The 20,714-nt window shown below is 37.2% G+C and overlaps 3 protein-coding genes and 1 long non-coding RNA gene across 4 annotated transcripts in view; 2 read left to right on the forward strand and 2 right to left on the reverse strand.

Annotated features, from left to right (window-relative positions):
* Window positions 1-20,714, reverse strand: part of LOC146459138 (uncharacterized) — an 84,453-nt gene that overhangs the window by 5,998 nt on the left and 57,741 nt on the right. The gene's annotated exons all lie outside the window — the stretch shown is intronic.
* On the reverse strand, window positions 321-6,043 carry LOC146459139 (uncharacterized). The gene is made up of 4 exons (XM_085089922.1): window positions 5,862-6,043; window positions 4,404-4,478; window positions 3,171-3,412; window positions 321-1,199 (listed from the first exon to the last, which is right to left on the reverse strand). Exons 1-4 carry the CDS (start codon window positions 5,866-5,868, stop codon window positions 1,134-1,136), a joined length of 390 nt encoding a protein of 129 aa, XP_084946048.1. The 5' UTR covers window positions 5,869-6,043; the 3' UTR covers window positions 321-1,133.
* On the forward strand, window positions 9,958-16,526 carry LOC146459140 (uncharacterized). The gene is made up of 4 exons (XM_085089944.1): window positions 9,958-11,329; window positions 12,288-12,410; window positions 13,024-13,691; window positions 13,966-16,526. The coding sequence occupies exons 1-4, from the start codon at window positions 10,947-10,949 to the stop codon at window positions 14,244-14,246; spliced, it is 1,455 nt and encodes a 484-aa protein (XP_084946070.1). The 5' UTR covers window positions 9,958-10,946; the 3' UTR covers window positions 14,247-16,526.
* LOC146459141 (substance-P receptor-like) lies at window positions 16,912-20,640 on the forward strand. Its single transcript, XM_085089903.1, has one exon. It carries the CDS (start codon window positions 17,876-17,878, stop codon window positions 18,971-18,973), a length of 1,098 nt encoding a protein of 365 aa, XP_084946029.1. The 5' UTR covers window positions 16,912-17,875; the 3' UTR covers window positions 18,974-20,640.

Consider the following 20,714-nt stretch of genomic DNA (forward strand, 5'->3'; position numbering starts at 1 on the left):
CATTTAACTTATTGGAATTAATCTCGTACCCAGATCTCCAGGTAAGAGATTAATAGACCGTATTCGTATTCTCGGTATTGAACTGGAACTAGCTTGCACACGAGGCTTATGCGGGGAAATCTTTTCTAATGCAAATAGTTTCTTATATATTCCCCCGCATGAGCCTCCATTGCAAGCTCGATCCAGCTCAATACCGAGAATACGAATGTGGTCTATTGGAATTTAGCGTTAGCTATTGTGTATAGTAGCAGACCAATTTTGTAATACCACAGTAGTTATTCTTGGGCTAAATCGCTCGTAAACAAAGTTTATTTTTTATTTTTCAATATTATTATTATTGTCATTTTCCTTGCTGCTGAATTGTTACATCGCTGGCACCGAGAAGCTACAAGTTTCCTTGGGAGCCACTGGGGAAGAGGCTACGTACTAGTAGGTGGTCTACTTGATAGAAAGCATCTTTCTTAAAATATGGGCCGTTCCCAGTAGGGAGATCTTTAACAAATATTTTTAAAACATAGAACCTTTTCTCTAACAAGAAATTGTTCGTGGAATACTTAGGGGAAAATATAAACTGATTTCGCTAATAAAGAACAACCTATAAGTCATCTTTTAGCAATTACTTCAAAATACGCAAGAAGAACTTGAAAAAATTGGCCAATTTTGTCAAGCAAGCCAAGCTATCAAAAGCAATAGATTATGAATACTATCTTATGTCTTGATCCTCGTAGTGTAATTTTTAACAATACATTTCCATCCATACAAATATGTTTTTTCGCTATTCAAAGGACACTAAAATCGATAATACTGCCCCTTTAAACTCGGTGCGTTGTGGTTTTGATATTGAATAAATAACCATCAAAAGTTTGCTTATCACAGTTCATTTAATATTGATAATAATTACTTCCGCTCTAATAGTCCGCATTTCTGAAACTCAATGCACCTTACAATAGTCAATACATTTATAATAGAGATGTTCATTACTTTGAATACCTGCTTTATCTTTATACAAAAAGCTAAAAATATTTCAAAACTACTGTACTATAAGAAAGTAATTCAGCTGGTGGAAAACTCCGTATTCTATCTCAATCCGCTGTTACTGATGAGATTTAGCTGTATCCTCCGAAACCATTGTTTCAAATACCAGGATCAGACCTCAAATCAGGACATTTGTTTGTCCCTAGAATAAAGTCTCGCAGTTTCTGAAATAAAAACAAATGAATGATAAGTTAGATATTAAGTTATCCCCTTTTCACAGAAAGAAGTCATAGGTGTATGTTTACATCAATTCAAGGAATGAAATAGGTGGTACAATGAGTCCGTATACATCAGTCAGTGCAAAGTCGTATACGGAAAATATAAGGACCTGGCATGAAAAACAAGGTCGACATAATGTTCAGTATACGACAGGGTATACCAAGAAAATATATGGCGGAGTCTTATACACTTGTACCAGGATTCCATATACATAAGTATACAGAAGCAAACGTACACTGGTCATAATATATACTGGAGGCTATCTTGTGCTAAATTTATTTGAGCAAAAAGTTTCAAATGATGATGTTTCTTGACGTGAACTTGATCTTTATGTAAGACAGTCACGAAGTGTAAAGAATCGAAGTTTAGAAAATGATCTAGCCTCAGTTTGTTTGGAGGCCAATTCTTTGCGTTTCTATCATGTCGGTGCGGTGTTCTTTTTCAGTATTTAACAAAATAGAATCAGCGCTCATTTTAGTTCCATCTAGGGTATCTTTCATAGTGAAAGACATGTTCCGTCATTAGAATTACGAATACAGTAAAAATCCGCATACAAGAAGATGTGGATTAAGAACACCCAGGCTGAAATTTGGTAAAAATGAACACATTCAGGCTGAAAATTGAAAATCGTTGTTATATAGAAAAACTCTTTCCTTTTCAGTTTAATAGAACAAACAGTGTCTGTAGCTTTACTGTGGTATTGCACTAAGATCTCTGTATAAATTCTAGTAAAGACAACCTCCACGTGACCAAGCCTCTATGGTTCTAATCCCTGAGGAAGACCAGCGGATGCCAGTCGAAAGCCCGGTTGTGCAATTTATTTCCTAATGCTGTGTGTCTCAAGTTTAATTTTCTCTCAAAGTTATGTATTTCATCATAGTTAGTAAATCCCTTACATTTTGTTAGAAGCAAAAAATTAAGAACACTAAGGAACACTTTCAGGATGATTTCACCTAAAATCCCCGATATATAAGAATCCAATCAGCCTGAACCCCAAAAATGGGTGTTCTTGTTGTGCAGGTTTTTACTGTATTTGTTTTTTTCAACTGAATTTATACGGTAACCTGGACACCGTGAAGGGATTCCCGGGCTGGTTTTTCTTGGTCAGAGCGAACGACTAACGCTCGAATTAGCAAAAGAGTCTCTTTATTGTGGCTTAATTGCTTTATTAACTTAGTTGATAAAACGAAATATTTCTTTCTACTTCCCAACCGACTCAGCACCACAGTTTCTTTAGAAACTTATTCCCTTACCCATTTGATTTTAGAATAAGTTTGAGAAGTTACTGTAGCTCGCGAAGTACAGGTAGCAGGTTTGGGCGTTCCTAACAATCTCAAAATTACAGCAATAACACATCGGAAAATAAAATAGGCATGATAACAACAACCAAACAGCTTCGTTTCTTAAAAGCAGACTTAAAGGAGAAGTATCACGGGCATTTTGACATTTTATCGTAAAAATTGTGCGACAACACCTTCAAATAGTCCCAAAGTAATTCTAGAACATCAAGAAAAAGAAATCAACTGAATTCTTGAAAGGAACAACTCATGACCTGCTCTAGTAAATTTTAAAAACGAAAACGCAAGAACTTGAAAACAGTTAGCCTAACTTTTTTCATGTTGCAGTCCATTCTAACCAAGTCCATCTGTGGCCGGAGACACTAGTCGATAGTCTTGGGGTGTTAATTTACAACAAATAAGCAATACCTTTAGGTTTCTGTTGATAAAACAAACAAAGAAACAAACAAACAAACATACATTTTGGAGTTTTTGACATAACACCAAATTCCCGTAATACTTCCCCTGTAAATGAAAGACTCTGATTGTCCAATAATGTAATGTAATAAGTTATAAGTTGGATATATCCCGAGATCCGAGATATAGAGGTATTTTACTTACAGATCCGACGGTACTTACCTGTCCATTGGACAACATCATGGTTCCGCATAGCCTGTTTCCAGTTGAAATACGGGCTAAAAGTTTGCAGTTGTTTCGTCTTTGGGAGCGTTGTCGGTGAAAAATGTACCCATCGCACAAATGGAACCTCAAACAGGAGTCAATACACTGGTACTCAGTCCGCACCGAATGTCTCTTGATCACGTGTCCTGTACAGTTAATTTTTTGAAGTTCTTCTGGATGATCACAATCATTGGCAAAAACTGGAAGGTAATTTGGACAAATACGTGAAATAAAGTCCTTATATATTCATACCAGTAGAGTTGCTGAAAAGGTGAAAAACTTCGCCGCTAAACCAGACTCGTCTTCGTGAATAAAGCTTGCGCTAGCTTACGACAAATATGGGCAAATATTGAACGCTTAATTGACCAATCAGAGCTGCTTGTTACTTTAGCTATGCTATAATATTTTTGTGCTGTCTTTGCCGGCCGGAAAGGAGGTAGCCTACTATATAAGCTATATAAGTATGTACGGCACCAAAGGGCTTTTGACCCGTTTTCGAGTGGTATGGGAATGTATATCTCTTAACCAGTTTGTTTTAAAAGTCTGCAAAGGGGTGTGGATTCTAAAAAACAGGTCTTAAAATGGGTACGGATCTAAGAGGCCACGTTTGAAAAAAGGACATGCACCGGCAAATTGCCTCGTTTGGTCTGAAGTGTGGGGGAACAAAACACAGACTCTTTGACTAAACCAAACGCAACCATTTAATGATTGGAGCAGCCTTCTTGTTACAAATGTACGCCGCGCTCAACAGCATGGCGCGGGATGATGGATCAGTTTGGTTCGTGAAAACTAGACAAATACAAACACCGTATAACTAAAGTAAAGGTGCCAAACAAAAAAAACGAAAATAAATAAGATAATTACAAGTTCTGTGCGTACAAGATGAAAACAATATAAAAAACTGAACTTCCGACTGCCAAAAAAGCTTGACAACTCAAGTACGAATCTCAACATGTGGAAAAAACAGGACACGTGACTAACAAGGGGCGGATTAGCGCTCAGTTCCCTAACTGTTCTCAAAAAATCGAGTTTTCAGTTAAAATACGCTGATCAGCCTAAACATGAAGTATAGCAGAGGTTTGGAGAATCAAGGCGCACACCCCCATCAAAATCCAGAGTAGTACCCTCCCCCCCCCCCCCCTCGGGGAAATTACTAATTACCAATTCTAAGAATAAGCAATATTTACTAACCTTTGTCAACGCTTACATGGAATAAACATAAGGCAAGGGAAGCAATTGGCAAGAGGGACCTTGTCCAGCCAGATGCTGAAAATGTAAAGATACAGTAATCACAATTGATTTGTTTTCGTTTTGGTTTTTAATGACGAAAAAAACAAAACAAAACAAAAACACGAAAATGGCCAATTACACAATCGAGGAATAGCACTTTAACATATTTCAAGGGAACCTCCACCTCGACAACAAATGGACACTAAATTTTTGGGAATAGTGTTTAAGTTCTAAATTTTAGTTTAAAAAGTAATTATTTATATATAAGTAAGTAAGTATTTTTTTTTATTTAATGTGAAATACACAGGGGGTGGTCTCCCAGTCCCCCGAGCCACAGGCTCATGATAAAAGTGTTTGACAATATAAAAAAAGCTTATAGCTACTAATTAAATTAAAAAATAATATCTATCTATTAAGATAAATAAATAAAAATAAATCAGGTCAAAGGCAATTGCTGCATTGACAACCGATAAAATTTAACTTAGTTAAAAGTCTCCGAAAGGATGATGCACTGGGTGCGTTTTTTACAGCAGATGGCAACTGGTTCCAGATGTGTGAGATCATGTACGCATATGAGCTGTGAAGGAATCTACTATTGTATGAAGTTTGCACAACATTTAGACCATTGCTTCTAAGATTATATGGTGTAACTCGGGGTTTGAAATTGGCTACATAGCATAGTAGAAGTGACATTCAAGTGTACTAAAAATCAGATATGATCGTCGCCTATTTGAGCCTTTAAATTTCCCGGGCGCCGCCAGTTGGGATTTTATGACGTCATACATTTGCGCGCTATTGTCAGTAAGCAGAAGTTCTTTTTTGTGAAACAGTAGAGCAACCGTCCAATTGTCCAATCCAAGATGGCCGCGCCCGGGAAATTTAACTTGTAAACTAAAATTGAGAATTTAGACACTATTTCCAACAATTTGCCGTCCATTTGTTGTCGCAGTGGAGGTTTCCTTTAAGGCTCCGTTGCCGCCTTCTTGCTTCTTCCAGCTTCTCCTTCCGTAATCTTATTTTTGCTAGGCCAGTATCTGTGGCTAAAGCAGGTGGTCTTTGTCAACGATGGCGGACAGAACGTCAACCTCATTTCAAAAAGTAATTTTGACATGTCGGGAAGATAAATAGGAATATGAATATTATTTATAGAAATGTTATCTCGAGACCGTTTTTGTTCACATCTTTTTAGTGCATGTTGTACGATCGTTAGTCAATATACGAAGAAAGAAAATGCTACAAATTAATACTCAAATTTCTAGAAAATGATGATGTTTGTTGGACTGAATGAAATCCTTAAGAACGGCCATTCTGAGGAAAACTCTTGATCAGTATTCCCTTGTGATTCTAGATTTTTTTAAAGCTTTTACGATAAATCTGCCATTTATGTAAACTTGTTTAGGTGAAAATGGCAATACTTACTGCACATTTTTGGGTTATCGCTGAGAAGCTGGTCTTGGCTGTTAACAACGCGCTACGTGGCGAGCTTCCCGTCTATTCGACGCAAGTTTTTAAAATTCTAGAAGCTTTATGCATTATTAACATCTTAATTGGCATGCAATAAGACACCTTGTCAATTTTATAAATTCATGTAGTTTAGTACTCGGCCCAAAACAAACTGATTCAAACCAGTTCACAAATGAACTTAAATTAATGGTAAATATTTCGTTTACTCCTCAAATTTATCTCAGGGTTGAAATTATACACCACACTTTTATCCGACCTTTCTTTTGTCAACTGAAGGCTTGAAGTTAACTTCTTATGATTGACATTTGTTTGCATTTTTAATTAGCGGTGATCAAACGCTATGATTAATCATTTTAGAAATTATCCGGTTAGACATAAGGTTTTCTGCCAATTTTGCGTGTCTTTGTCGCATTTAATTTACGATCAAATAACAGGCAGTCCCTCGAAAACAGTCTCGAAAAAAATAAAAAACATTGTTTTTAAATCGAAAAATATAGAATATAAATGGTGGCAAATGATAACTGTTAGGTGCACAGTTTCCCTCGAATGTGCCTACGAAATTTATTGGATGAAACAGATGACTATTGTTTAAAGCAGGAAGCAAGACAAACGGGGGGAGGGGGGGGAGAGTAGAACGGGAAGATACTATCTCCTCCACCCCTCCCATGTTATCGTTCTTATTCAGACTGTAGTTTTATCACTTTATATACATATCACATCTTTGTTTGTAACGGCAGATTATGTAGGTATACATGACGGCGATTTATCCACCAGATAAAGTTATAATAACCGCTCCCAGAATCTTTGCGTTGGTTGGGATGCTACGGGAGGGGGAGGGGGGTGGGGTTCTCCTTTATATAAGCTACTTTGGTATGTGCGGCGCCAATGGGTATGGTTTTGGAGACGTTTTGGTCTGAAAAAGGGTATAGATTTTAACCATATACTCGTATGGATTCTAGTAACCAGGTCTGAAAATGGACGGATGAATTTTAGACGCCAGGTCTGAAATAGGGTACCGAAAACTAATATGGGGTCAGGGGGTTTGAATTACTGAGCCGCACACCAAGGAGTACCCACACCCCCACGGGGGATGTTACGCCAGAAAATACCCGATCACCATGATAATTTCGCTAGATTAATGAAGACGTATCAGGATATTGAACTTTCATGCAATTTATGTGGGTAGTATGAAAGCTTTGCATCCTTTTCCTTCACGTCTCTAAAAATACGCTTTCGTTTGTTTTAATTCTAAAAATAGAGAAAGTAAAATTTGAGATAAGAAAACGCGGACAAAATTGAAGCTTGCATATAATTAGGGATCTGCTAACCATATTGAATTTCACTTTAAACTTGAAAGTATGTGACATTTCAATGTTTACATTTCTCAATATGCTGTCACCAGTCCTTTATCAATGTTTCTCATTTATTTTTCTCATTATTTCTAAACGTCAAAAAAGCATTCGTTCGTCCTAACTTTGTTATTGAGCAACTTTATTGCACTGTTTTCGAAAACCTTAGCACCTAAGCTCTTCCGATAGACAAACAGATGTCTAGACATTACTTTTTTGAATTTTTTTCCCTAAATCCCCTCACCAACTGATTAAGCATGCTTTTAATCCATTTAAACCTTGTCGCATTTTCTTTGTTTCGTTTGTTTTTCTTTTTACTCGGTGCGTCATAATTTCGTCAGAGTAAGCCGTCAATAGTTTGCTTATTATTAATAACAATGTCAGCTCCTTTGAGAAAACGTTGTCACTAAACACCTGCTTCATATTTGTAAAAAAAAAAAGGGAAAAGAAAAGAAAAGAAAAAGAAAAAACTATATTTTATTTCTTTGCACAATTGTAATCGAAGAATTCGGGTGGTAAATTGTAAAGGATCGACTGATCGAATAATTACGGAGCTGCCAGTTTTGCATTTGCAGGGTCTAAAATTTGGGAAAAAATTCCCTCTAAATTAAAAAAGCTCTCATATAAAAGCTTCCACAAGCAGTACAAATTGTACCTTTTAAATGGCCAATGAATATTGGGTATTTAAAAGGTACTGCCCTCACTATTAGTTATCATTCCTATTGTTTTTTTATGTAAAAATTGTACAGCATGTTTCTATTATTGCACCTTTGTTATTCGTTGCTTGTTTTTGCTCTATTTAGTTGCACGTTATAGGCCAGTTAGTTGCACGTGGCAGTGACCAACTCGAAAGCCTAAGCTCTTTGGTCACTGCGCACATTTTACTTTTCACATTTATGTAATTTAATGCTATCCATGTTTATGTCACTTGTCTTATATATTGTAATTTCCTTTTGTTATAGACCATTGAAATAGTGCATAATAATAAAAACCTTAAAACCTTGATTTGCATACCCTTACAACAGCTTTATATATCATAGTTATTTAGATAATGTGATAGGTCTTTTTCTTTTTTATTGCAATGTGTACTTTTTTACAACTTTCTTTTCGATTATGTGTTGTGTTACTCCTTTTAGCGTTTCGTTAATTAAAAAAACGAATTAAATAATAAAAAAGAACTGCTTTTTAGATAACTCGATCAACGCGTTTCTCATTCACGTTCGTAAGAAAACCACATCACCCTAAACAGAAAACCTTTTGCACCTGAAAACTGCGTGTTTTCAGCTGACATAATAACAGCAACATTGGTTTTGAAAATCTCTCCAATAATTTTAGGTGGCAAAATCTTGAGCGTACTTATTACTGTCAAAATATTACTTTTAAATAACGGAACAGCTTTCCGATGATTGGCCACACGATTCTGTACCTGAAAGGCACAGAGCTACACGACGTGAACCATGAATTGTTTGTAGGAGTGCACTGGTGACATCCTTGATATTTGAGTTTTTTGCGGGTGTGTTACCCTTGTTTGTACAACTGCGCTGAAGTTAAAACTTTGATCAGTCGTTTGCCTTAAGAGGGACAGCGGAGCGTGCGATATTAGAAAGACAAGCCAACAGTTCTGGACTAGAAGGTATTGTATATTCCAGTTTACTTTATAACTTCTACGCTCGTGTTCATTATTATCATTTTCTTGGTTTTCCGTCTGATATACAGCTCTTACGTTGTCGGATCAAAGTATAAAGCTATAAGACGGACCACAAGATTCTGTGGATTTTTGTTATGAATGAGTTCATCAAAATCAGCTATGCCTCGTCTGTCCAGTGAAGATATACGATGGCGAACCATTTGAATGAAAAAATGTTAGGATATCGAGTGGATGAGGAGGCAGCCTCTTGGAAGATGTCTTTAGGCTTTAAGCTTTGATCCGACAACGTTAATTGAAATAGCTGTATCACCAAATTGCCTTAAGATTAAAGAGGGGCAACAGAACGTACGAGATCAGAAAGAAAAACTAACAGTTCTGGCGAAAAAGTTGTTGTATATTCCATTTTTCTTTATGTTTACTTCTACATACGGTCTTGTTAGATCAACTTTTAGCATCTAACAAGGGGAATCAGCTCAGATATACCAACAAGTTGCTAGGTTCACTTGACACACACTCAGTTGCAGTTCAAATGGTTACGTTCTATTTCAAGAGTTCACCCTACAGCTCAGCTTACAACATTAGGGCGCTTAAGCAACGACGACGGCAACGGCAACGAAAACGTCACCCGAATATATATCTTTATTTCATTTGTGCTACTTCGCGATTATTTCAACTCGCTCAACTTTTACAAAAATGGCGAACTATTCAGGAAACAAATTGGTAGGGGTGGCGTACAAGTTAAGAAAGAAAATGAAAATTTCACCGTCGTGCGTTCACGTTCTCCACGTTGTTGTTTTTCAGAGGATGGCAAAGAAATGTACCAAAATGTAAAACGAACGTGCAGGCTAGAGCGATTGTTTTTGCTCATTAAACCTATTGTTTTGCGGCGTTGTCGTTGTCGTTGCCGTCGTCGTTGCTTAAGCTCCCTAATTCTCTACTGAAGAACTTCTCGCGTTGCTTTTATGTTAGCCGGACTGTGATTGACAACCTACTGTCAAATACTCGTCAACTACTCATATAGGCTACCGTAAGCCTTCCTATAATTGGTAATGGGTACCTTCCCTTTATTGGACGAGGAAAATGTACCTTTCTTTCAAAGTTTTCGTTACGTTCTTGGAAATCTCCAACCAAAATAAAGCAACGGCAGAAACACAAAAATTACAATGAACATTTGTATAGATAAAAATTACATATTGACAATCATGAGTTTGTAATATACTAAGTTAAAGTCTCAAACAGTGTCCTTCGTTGTTGTTGTAAAACAACAACTTTCCAAGAAGAAAGGCGGTACTACAAGTCCACGCCTATTTCCATAAATTAAAGAGTACATGCTTACAACTTTGATTCTCCTCATTAAAAATACAGTACGTGGTTACAGAACAAAACGTATTGACATTGATAGTCACCTTCGGATGAAAAGATTTAAAGATTATTATTATTCAAATAGGTATGGTGAAAACTAACTTTAATGACAAAATATCGGCTGGTATGAATTCAGTAAGAAACACTGAATATCTTCATTAAAAAAACGATAATTTTCCAGGCAAATACCAGCGAAAGGTTAACTTAAGGTCAGATACGATAAATTAAGGCTAAACCAAATGTAAACAATGTATTGATATTTGAGGAAAAACCAGAACCAATTTCAAACATTCTTGACGTAAAATGGCACAAGTGTGAGTTTATGCATTGTAGGTATTCTAATTGTTTAACAAAAGAGGGACAGCAGAACGTGCGATATTAGAAAGAAAATACAAACATTTCTGGAGGAAAAGGTGTTGTATATTCCATTTTTCTTTATATTTACTTCAACGTGTAGTCTTTTATAGTCCAGTGATATTTTTTTCTTCAGGTTTTTAGTATAATACATCACATAAACTGGCTCAAAAGAGACAACAAAGCGTGCGATATTAGAAAGAAAAGCGAACAGTTTTAAGAAAAAACTGTAGAAAAAGCTATTGCATATTCCATATTTTCTTTATATAAACTTCCCCGTGCAGTCTTCTATAGCTCATTGATATTTTTCTTTCAGACGAAACCATCATGCGAAGACATTGGGTATTTGTGTTCTTTTGTGCATCGCAACTGTTTCACTCACTCTCAGTTTCGGACGCCGAGCGACAACACCCTTATTCGCCCAAGAGAGCTAAAACGCGTCGAACCAAGGTCCTGATTCTCGGGGCTGGTGTTGCAGGCATAACGGCAGCAAAAACTCTGCAAGAAAATGGCGTAAAGGAGTTTTTGATTCTAGAAGCGCAAGATTATATTGGTGGACGTTTCAAACAGCAGTCATTTGCTGGTGTAAATCTCGAAGAAGGAGCCAATTGGATTCATTACGCTGGGGACAAAGAGAATCCTTTGTGGGAGTTAAAACAGAAATACAATCTGCGAGGAGTTTTCACGAACTATAGCGATATTATCATAAGGTAAATCTCTCTAGAGGTAAATTTTTAAATTGGGATGTGAGAATTTTGTGTTCAACAATTCTCCGGCTCCCTCTCGCTAACGTTTAACCTGTTCGGATGCTTAAGCTTAAATTTAAGTTGCAGAAAGTCTTAGGGAACAGGATCTAGCGGTTGTTCGCTTTACGAAAATCCTAGCTGACCTTTTTTCGGGGTTTTAACGATACAACTGCCTCTTTGAAAACGATTAGTTTAGTTTTCGTTTTCCAGTGCTAAGAAATTTTGAGATGTCATTTTGCGGAGGAAAACATTTTTAGATTTCCTCTAAAACTAAATTCGAATTTTTGAGGCGATCAAGGCCTTCCGAAAAGGTATCCACCGAAGTACGCCGCTGGGTTCTCTGTGGTAAGCTCGCAGACTATTGCATCACTGAGGTACAACAAGAACAACAACAAGAACAACAACAATAACCTTTATTTTCCTCATGGTTAATTAGAAAGATTGTTATAATAACATTCTTGTATAGTTAAATTTTGTTTAATTTATTTTGAATAATTTTGAGGTAGCGATTGAGGATGGAGGTCAAGTTACACATCCGATTTTCTAGTTAGCCTCCATATTACGTAATGATGTTTAGAAATTAATGACAGGTGAGGAACCAAAAATGAAAAGATTTAAATAAAAAAGAACTAAGAGAATAAGTTACAATAACTAATAAAAACAGATTATGATATTTTGTTGTTACAAGTGTACGGTAAAGGTCAACTAAAGGTATTTTTAAAAACTGTTCAGGCAAGTTACTCGTGAGGTTATCGCTACAGAAGCTTACAAAGGAACAGCATAACGCCGTGTAATTGCAAATAGTTGTTACTCCGCCAGTAGACTTGTTTGGAATAAACAAGTGCATTTAAGTAAAAGTAAAGGTAAAGTGGTTCTTTTAAGTTGTTTATGCCCTAAATGTCTTATGCTCTTATGTTCACAGAGACCACCGTGGGAACGACATCACAGACCGCGGGCTACTGAAGCAATTCACGGAAGTTGAAGAAGAGTTGGTGAAGTTATCTCAATTGAAATCCAAAAATCATCGGCGAGACATGTCTGTCAGGTACATCTTTGCACCAGTTTAATTGCAATGCACAGTAGCTGACATCTTGATTAATCCTATCTGAACCGGGAGGAGGGAGGGATGGATTCTTGCTGCGGACTTTGAACATGAGTAAAGTTTTTGATATTTGCGCAAACGCAATAAAACTCGGTTACTTTTACAGAAATTTTGTCTGGGAACAATGTGACGTGGTTGGTTAGTGATCCTTGACTTTGACGTTGCCATGTTAGCGAATTTTTGACAGGCCATTTTTTCAGCAAATGTAAAAACAAAAACCTTTCTAACGGTAACGTCTTTGATATTAGCTCAGATTGGTGTTCTTTTAGTGGTTTTGACTTCTATTCGTTCAATTTTGCGCTTTCCTAAAGATTTGGGTAAATCCAGAAATGCAAGGTGGCGGAATCAAGTTGGCCACCATTTGGCAGTTATGACGTACTTTCCGCGCCATAGGAAGTCCTTAATTATCGTTGATTATTGATTACATATTATCGATGATGGTTGATTATTTTCATGATTGTCATTGCCATTAATTTTGGCATTGCCTATGTCATTGCCATTGACACTGTCATTGGCTAGCTATGTCACCTTATCGTAGACTTTTTTCATGAAACAGGGCAGCACTATCTACTCTGGGTTGGAAAGCTGACACCCCAGTGAAGAGGGTCATTGAATACTCCTCCCTGGACTTTGAGTGCGCGGCTGCACCAGACATGGAATCCTTGATGGGAATTGATTCACGTGGAACTGACTTTTTCGTAGCTGATCAGCGAGGCTATGGAATGATTTACCAAAAGATGACGGAAGAATTTAAGGACAAAATTCTTCTGGATAAAGTTGTGAAATCCATTTTCTACTCTCGCCATGGAGTTAGAGTGACTACCACCAAAGACGAAACATTCACTGCTGATTACGGAATCTGCACTTTCAGCACTGGCGTTCTTGCAAGCGGCTCAGTTAAATTCAGTCCCAGGCTTCCTCGCTGGAAAGTGGAAGCGATAAACCGAGTTCCACTAGGATACTACACAAAGATATTCATTAAGTTTCCTTACAAATTCTGGGACAGTCATGAGTTCATCCTGTATGCTCATAATATAAGGGGATATTATCCAATCTGGATGGATCTTGAATCACGTGACATCGCACCTGGATCAGCCATTTTGCACGTGACCGTCACGGGTGCCATGAGTATCAAGGTGGAAGGTCAGTCTGAGGAACAAACGCTGAAGGAAATCATGAAAGAGCTGAGGAAAGTTTATGGCAGCAATATTCCTAATGCTGAAGGTAGAGTAACCATAACGAATAAAATTATGTAGGGAATGGCTAGAAATTAAAGTTATAATTGAGACAGCAGAATAGGAGATGAGCTTTGTATTGCTTTTTAAAACTGTTAGTCCTCAATGTTTGCCTCTAACATTACAGTTATAACATACTCCCCCCTCCCCCTTCTTTTTCGGCCTACCTCCAGTTCCTGTACGATAAAGGAAAATTATATTTCAAAAACTAATCAATATAACATGTTAATGACTTCTTTTCCTCTGTACTTTTAAAATTCCAGGTATATTTTACAGCAAATGGTCCAAAAATCCATTTGTCCGCGGTTCTTTTCCAAACGTCGAAATAGGCACCACTCCTGGGGACTTCCATAACATAGCTGGGAAAGTTGGTAGACTGTTCTTCGCTGGTGACGCGACTGACCCAGATTGGTGGGCATTTGCACAGGGAGCCCACCTCACCGGGGAAAAGAGAGCGCGTGAAATTATGCAGTGCATGAAAGGAAATTGTCCAGGATTTTGGCCAAAAGGTCACGTTGTACAAGAATTTTATATCAACCCATAAAGGTTGTATAATGCTGAAAAAATAGGACATTAATTTAGTCTAGGGATGAGTTTAGATTAAAATTTAAGTTAGGGTATTTTGAGGTTTGATAAGCTGAGATTGCAGATTGAATGAAAACGGCCTATTTGCTAAACATAATATATGCAGCTTGCTATAGATTGAAATGAGTCCAAATACATTTAAGCAAATTATCGTTAGATTTCAAACATGGTGTTACCTAAACGTCGATGTAGTTTTTAAATTTCTAAATTGGGGTGCAGTCTTTTCGGGAATTTCATAAGACTAACAAAGACAGGAAAGAAGGTACGTTATGATTTGTTTTGTCGCAATCAGTTACATGTGTAAAATACGGGATCTAGAGAAAGTAAAGAATTGTTTGCAAAGCAGACAGGTGCGGTTCTTGATATGCAGCTTGTAACATTTTTATAATGAAGTACTTGCATGGTATCTTAGCAACACTAAAAACGATCACCTGACACACGGTATTTTCTTAAACCCCCGCAGCTGAAAACACTTCGGAATCAATTCAAGAAAACTTCCTGACACTAGTAATTTTCAATCTGGGTTCTTCATCTCATGATACGCATGCGCAAAAACCGGTTCAATAAACTAGGCGATGAGGAGCTCGCAACAATATTTATTGAGCTCCTCTAACGCATACCCTTGTAGAAGCAGGGTGCCCATATTGAGGCTACAATTAAAAAGTAACTGCAGCTATCACATAAGATACGAAATACCAGTTAGTGTAGTAAATGAAGAAAAGAACTGGACAGCAAATAGCAACAAGCGAAACACTCCAGTGTACAACACAATACTAAATCTGAATTTTATGCTGTAATTTAAGCAAACATCATTTCACACTTTCACTTCCACCATTTCACACTTCCGCACTACGTACTAACACTAAGTCAGTAAAGATTTCTTTGCAAAATAAACATGGTTTTGTTTTATTTCCTAAAATTATGACGTACACGGGGGCTCGTACGAGGTAAATTCTGAAATGCTTTTAGAGATCACTTTCCAAAGTAAACATAGTTTTAAAATGTTGAACTGAAAATTAATGTTCGTGTTGCGGAAGAGGACGATAGAAAGGGCTATTAGTTATATTGGCAGTTGCTCAGTTTAGGTATAAGTTTAGTTTGGATTTTGTATTACAATGCATGTACATTTGTGTGCGTTTCATTTGTATAGCTCTTCAAATCCTGTCAGTTCTCCCGATCGTCTGTTTAGTATGCAATCTTGCCAGTGTAGGCAGCTTTTGTTAACAATATTTGTTGCCTTTGAAGGCAAAATCCTTGTTACCATTGCCAAATTTTTGTTTCTATGCTATTTTTGTCAGCTTTGTTAGTAAAAATTTGGCAAAAGAAACAAGGATTTTGCCTTCAATGGCAAATGAATATAAACTAAATATTGCGAACAAAAATAGCAAATATAGCAAATTTGTGCGACAGCTTTCACCCCTGGACATAAGTGCGTAGCTCGGTTATACAGGTTAAATCCTGGTATGCATGTGTTTATCAAATTGAATGTATTGTAAAGCCTGTGGCGCTGTTTGTTATTTTGTACATACCGGTTTTAAAAGACTCTGGTGATAAGATACTAGGTTTTGACTGCATCATATATAATCTTAATGTTTGTTGTGAGCCGATATTTTCCGGTTGAAGCATTGTGCATTTAATTTGGTGCCAGCGGAAATCTTCAATAATACCCTTCAGGTAAAGCCGTGCATTTATCATGAACAGTATTGTTTACTTGGCGGCGATATTTGTTAAATATGGAGCTTTATAATAAATTGGACTCTGAAAATCCTTACCAATGAAGAAAAGAAAAAAAAAATTAGATAAAATCATTGCCACTCGGGTGGCATTGGAGTTGAGTTGTCTCCTTCTGTCTCGAAAGACAATGGACTGCGCCAGAAATGTCAGTTCACTGTATTGGGGCACCGTCGATTGTGACTGTAGAGTCCAATTCTTGAGTGGCAATCTGTCACAGTTGCTGTAGTATGTACGCTGTTGCATTGGTAGCGAGGGTACGGTGGCATTAGAACGGTCACGATATTAGGGTTAGTCTGTCCACTGCTCATGCAGCCGAGCAAAAACTTTCGTCTTTAGATATTAACAAATTAATGACAAATGCGTTTATAACATAGAAGCAGTTGTGTAATCAGAACAATGTTTTGTTCGGATTAATTCTCAGCTGTAAACAAGGGCACCCGACAAGAATATTCAATCGAAATAGTTAAAACGTTGTTTTCTTCGTCCCCTCATCCATGGCCTTTTAATTAAAGACAAATTGTGCAAGTTTGAACGCAGTTTGATCTGCTTGGGTTAATTCTTGATTGATCGCAACTATGGAAACTATAGCCAAAGTAGAACGTTCGAGTTGTCCTCACTTTGTTTGGTTACCTAATGCTAAAAATTTACGGGAAGAAAAAGAAAAACCAACGCGCTTTTAAGCTGTTAAATGGGATAAACCCCCGTGCGGAAAATAATTTTCTGTCTGCTTAGAGTTATTTATGCTAGTGTAATTTAAATACATGCAATATCATAGATTTGAGCTGCGGAGAGGTTTTTTATTAGCCAACGGCGTGCAAATTATGCCGTTCATATTGGAAGTTAAATAGAAAAAAAAACTAGTGCTTCTTAACTATAGCTTCATGGTCGCATAGCGCTTTTTCTTAACATGATTTACGGCATAGCTAAACAAAGGATAGGAAGCAATATATTTTTCCTGGTTGTGAAACTGATCAGTATACGTATTTATTGTGTTTGAAAAATGATTTGTTGAAAACAAAGCGGTGATTATTTCCGGCCCGCAGGTGTATCAGTTGTGGGAGGTCACCCCCTCGGCGGCTGCTAATGTTTTTGTCCACAATAAAGTAAAGGAAAATTAAAAAGGAAATCATTAAAGAAGACATGAAATAAAATGACCCAGTTAATATTCCAATCTAAAATATAACATCGTATCGGTTGCGAATAAATTGAATCTTGTTTTTAATTTTTTACTCTGTAATCATGAAACAAGCATGCCGCCTCAGTTCTTAAAACGAAAAATTTAAACTGAATCAGCAGATATTATCAACTCAAGTAATGATTAACGTTGTTCAGGTTTTGTGGAAAGTTATATTGTTTACAGATTTGAGTCGGACTGAATTAACAGCTAAAGGGAACATTAGTTCATTTAAAAGCTTCCCTTTCAGGGCCGGAAAGCGCTTTATGCTTTTGAAGTGCTTAATTGCAGCATTGATCCACTCTCTTTATAAACTACGTAACGCACACTTTTTTGATTGGCAACTTCATTAATTAAATAGCACCGAAACTGCGATTGCAGGGTGGTTCATTTACCGAACAGTAATTATTGTGGGGGAATTATTTCCTGTGTCCGATAATGCATTTATCCTCAAACGGCTCTTGAACTCTGCGTCAGTCAGAACTCACTTTGTTACAAGGCGCCGAAAAAAACATGATACAGGGTGCTTAGTTACTCGGCGGTGAATTTTGTATTTAAAAGTGAAACAGCTCTTGAATTCTATTCTTGAGCACCTCGACATCGCTCACAATTTGTGCTTATATATTTGTAGTCGTGAACAATCTACCTTGGAAAAAACGGTTGATTCAGCTGATACCACGATGAACAATTCTTCGTCTACGTTGAACAGCTCGATTGATGCTGCCAAGACTGATGTCCTGACACAAGGAAATCCAGCCGTCACTTTATTAATGGTTTTCAAGCTTTTTATGTCCGTCTTGGTAGCGCTTGTTTCATTAGTTGGCAATATTATGGTCATTTTTGTAGTCTTCAAAACCAAAAGATTACAAACCAACACCTATTTTCTGATCGTAAACATGAGCGTTAGTGATTTGCTATACACTGCGATAGCCATGCCGCCGTTTATTACTGGTATGTTAGGATTTTCCTTTGCGATTAGCGGTCACTGGGGTATGTTCCTTTGCAAGTTTATAAACGGAACGGTATTTGGACTGATAGCAAGCTCGGTTTTGACTTTGGCAGCAATTTCGTGTGATCGTTTTTTCACCATAGTATACTCACTTAAAAAACTGAACACTCGGCGTAGTCTGAAGTTCATGATAATTTCAATCTGGGTTTGTTCAGTGTTGGTCATTTCGCCCATGTTGTACGCCATGCGACTGTACGAAGAAGATGGATTCGTTTACTGTCACGAAGATTGGTCGCCATACTTTGACACCGACACCGCATCAAAAGCTTACACCATCGCACTGTTTATTGTTATTTACATGATTCCTTTCACCACCACGATCATCTTCTACTCATCAATCTCTCACTACTTGTGGTTCCGTAAAGTCCCCGAAGTAGGCAACAAATCGAACAAGAAGCGCATAATGGCCAGCCGCCGCAAGGTCATCCTCATGCTTATAACAACTGTACTGTGCTTCATAATCTGCTGGCTCCCTCTACAAATTGTAACATTTTCGTATTTTTTCGGCGACGGTGACTTGCCTGTGGAATTTTTCTTCGCAAGCGAGTTTCTGATCAGAGCTAACGGAGCTATCAACCCTGTAATCTATGCAGTGTTCAACGAAACGTTTCGCCGTGGCTTCAAATCACTCTTGTCTTGTGTGTGTTCACCTTTCAAAAGTGATAAACATTTGCAGGCGAAAGCACTGCAGTTTTCACAAAGCACCAAACGTTCAAATGACTATTTAGACGAAAAACGTGGATCATTGTGTAAAGAAACGAATGTTTAGTTCAGTGAGGGTGATTGTAAAAAAACACGCACAGGTCCGCACAATAAGAAAGATCCTATTCGTCGCAATTTGACCGATCCGTAAACAACATTATATTTTAATGAACGTTGTAATGTATAAATATTTTAATTCATGGGTAACCATAATTGAGAAAATTCATGTAGAAAATGAAAGATTCAAACCCTCGCAACTCAAACGACCTATAAATATTATATTTGAATGCAGATTATAAGTATAAATATAAATACGCACATAATCCTGTCACACCTCTTGACAGGTGCAATCGGGTGGTGACAGTTGGTTGTTCCTTGAATGAATACTTGAAAACAAGGATAGACACCTTATGGCGCTTACACAATGTAGTGTTCTTAATCGTGATAGCCCTGACGTAGACGAGAACAGAAGTTCTTTGTTAGGCAGAGAACTGAGAGAATAGAGCTTCATTTAGGAAACATCTGTTTAGCACTGTTCTACACTATTTAGGCATTGATTTAAAACGATTAGCTGTCATTTGTTGTCATGGCTAATCCTCTGAAATAAGTTAAAAATTACCATTTTCGTCGGCTAGCCCTCTTTGGTCTGGTGGACACGGTTAGGAGATATGGAGGAAATGATTTTTTTTAACTTCTTCAGTATCGTTTGAAGTAAGATTTCTGTAGTGTAAATATCATATTAAGGTGTCCATGCAATCTCGTTCTGGAGTATCCATTCTAGCCGAAAAACCGGTGAAGATTTTTTTGGCAGACCCGTGCCTTGTTCCGATGTCATTTTCATCCATTATTTTGTTTCTCTTTTTAGAATTAAGTTACGTTAAATTTTAAATACGATATTTCGAGCAGTTTTTGCTGTCCTTTTTCGGGCATTTTGTACTGATGCAGTTAATAACAGAGATATATTGAATAAGATTCTTGAAAATTACGAATGTGGGGAAGACAGTCTTTCTTGAGCTTGAAATAGTGGTTAAAGTTTAAAATCCATGCATCTTAAAACTGTTTATAATTTCACTCCAAGGGTTTCCCTGTCGAGAGCCCGTTTGTCAGTGTTATCATAAGTTCATGATTTTCCCAATCGACGTTTCTTGCACCCAAGTTAAGTGGTGGCTTACATAATAGATGCATGGTTCTGAGCAATGGAAGTTTCTGCACTGTCGCCTGCCAGGCCTCGATCCTCTTTTCTGTTCCCCTACTTAGAAAAATATTTATTCCTTTTCGCCTAGATTACAAAATTATTATTACAGAGATTATATGACGAAGAGGAAAACAACTATTTTAAAACTATTGAGATAAATAATCTAAATAAACTGATTAACAATTTAAACTAAGGAAACATGTAGTCATTAATCAGTCATCATTTGATGACGCACTTTTAAACTTGAACGAAGCAACTTGGCGTCGTTTTCTTTCCCTTATTGCTTAGCTACAGGCCAAAACAATTGACTGACATAACTTCATAACTCGGCTCTGAACGCCACTCGTACTTTATCGCTTTAGTGTCGGAAAAATCTAAGAATGTCGGGGCTCCTTCAATCACCGTTACCTAATATTTTGGCAGTTTTCACAACATGTAAACATGTTTACTTGATGCGAGTTTCTGAACCAATAGAACACTGAATTCTACACCGGATGGTTAGAAATAATACAGCTCTTGTAACAACTTAGCAACTCTATAAAAACGCCTGGAGGTAATGTTTGTTACTCTGGAAACGACTTGGCAATTTTAAAAAAACTTTAAAACAGGCCAC

Source organism: Pavona decussata, unplaced genomic scaffold (assembly GCF_977016875.1).
Source record: "Pavona decussata unplaced genomic scaffold, jaPavDecu1.1 SCAFFOLD_223, whole genome shotgun sequence".
NCBI lineage: Eukaryota > Metazoa > Cnidaria > Anthozoa > Scleractinia > Agariciidae > Pavona > Pavona decussata.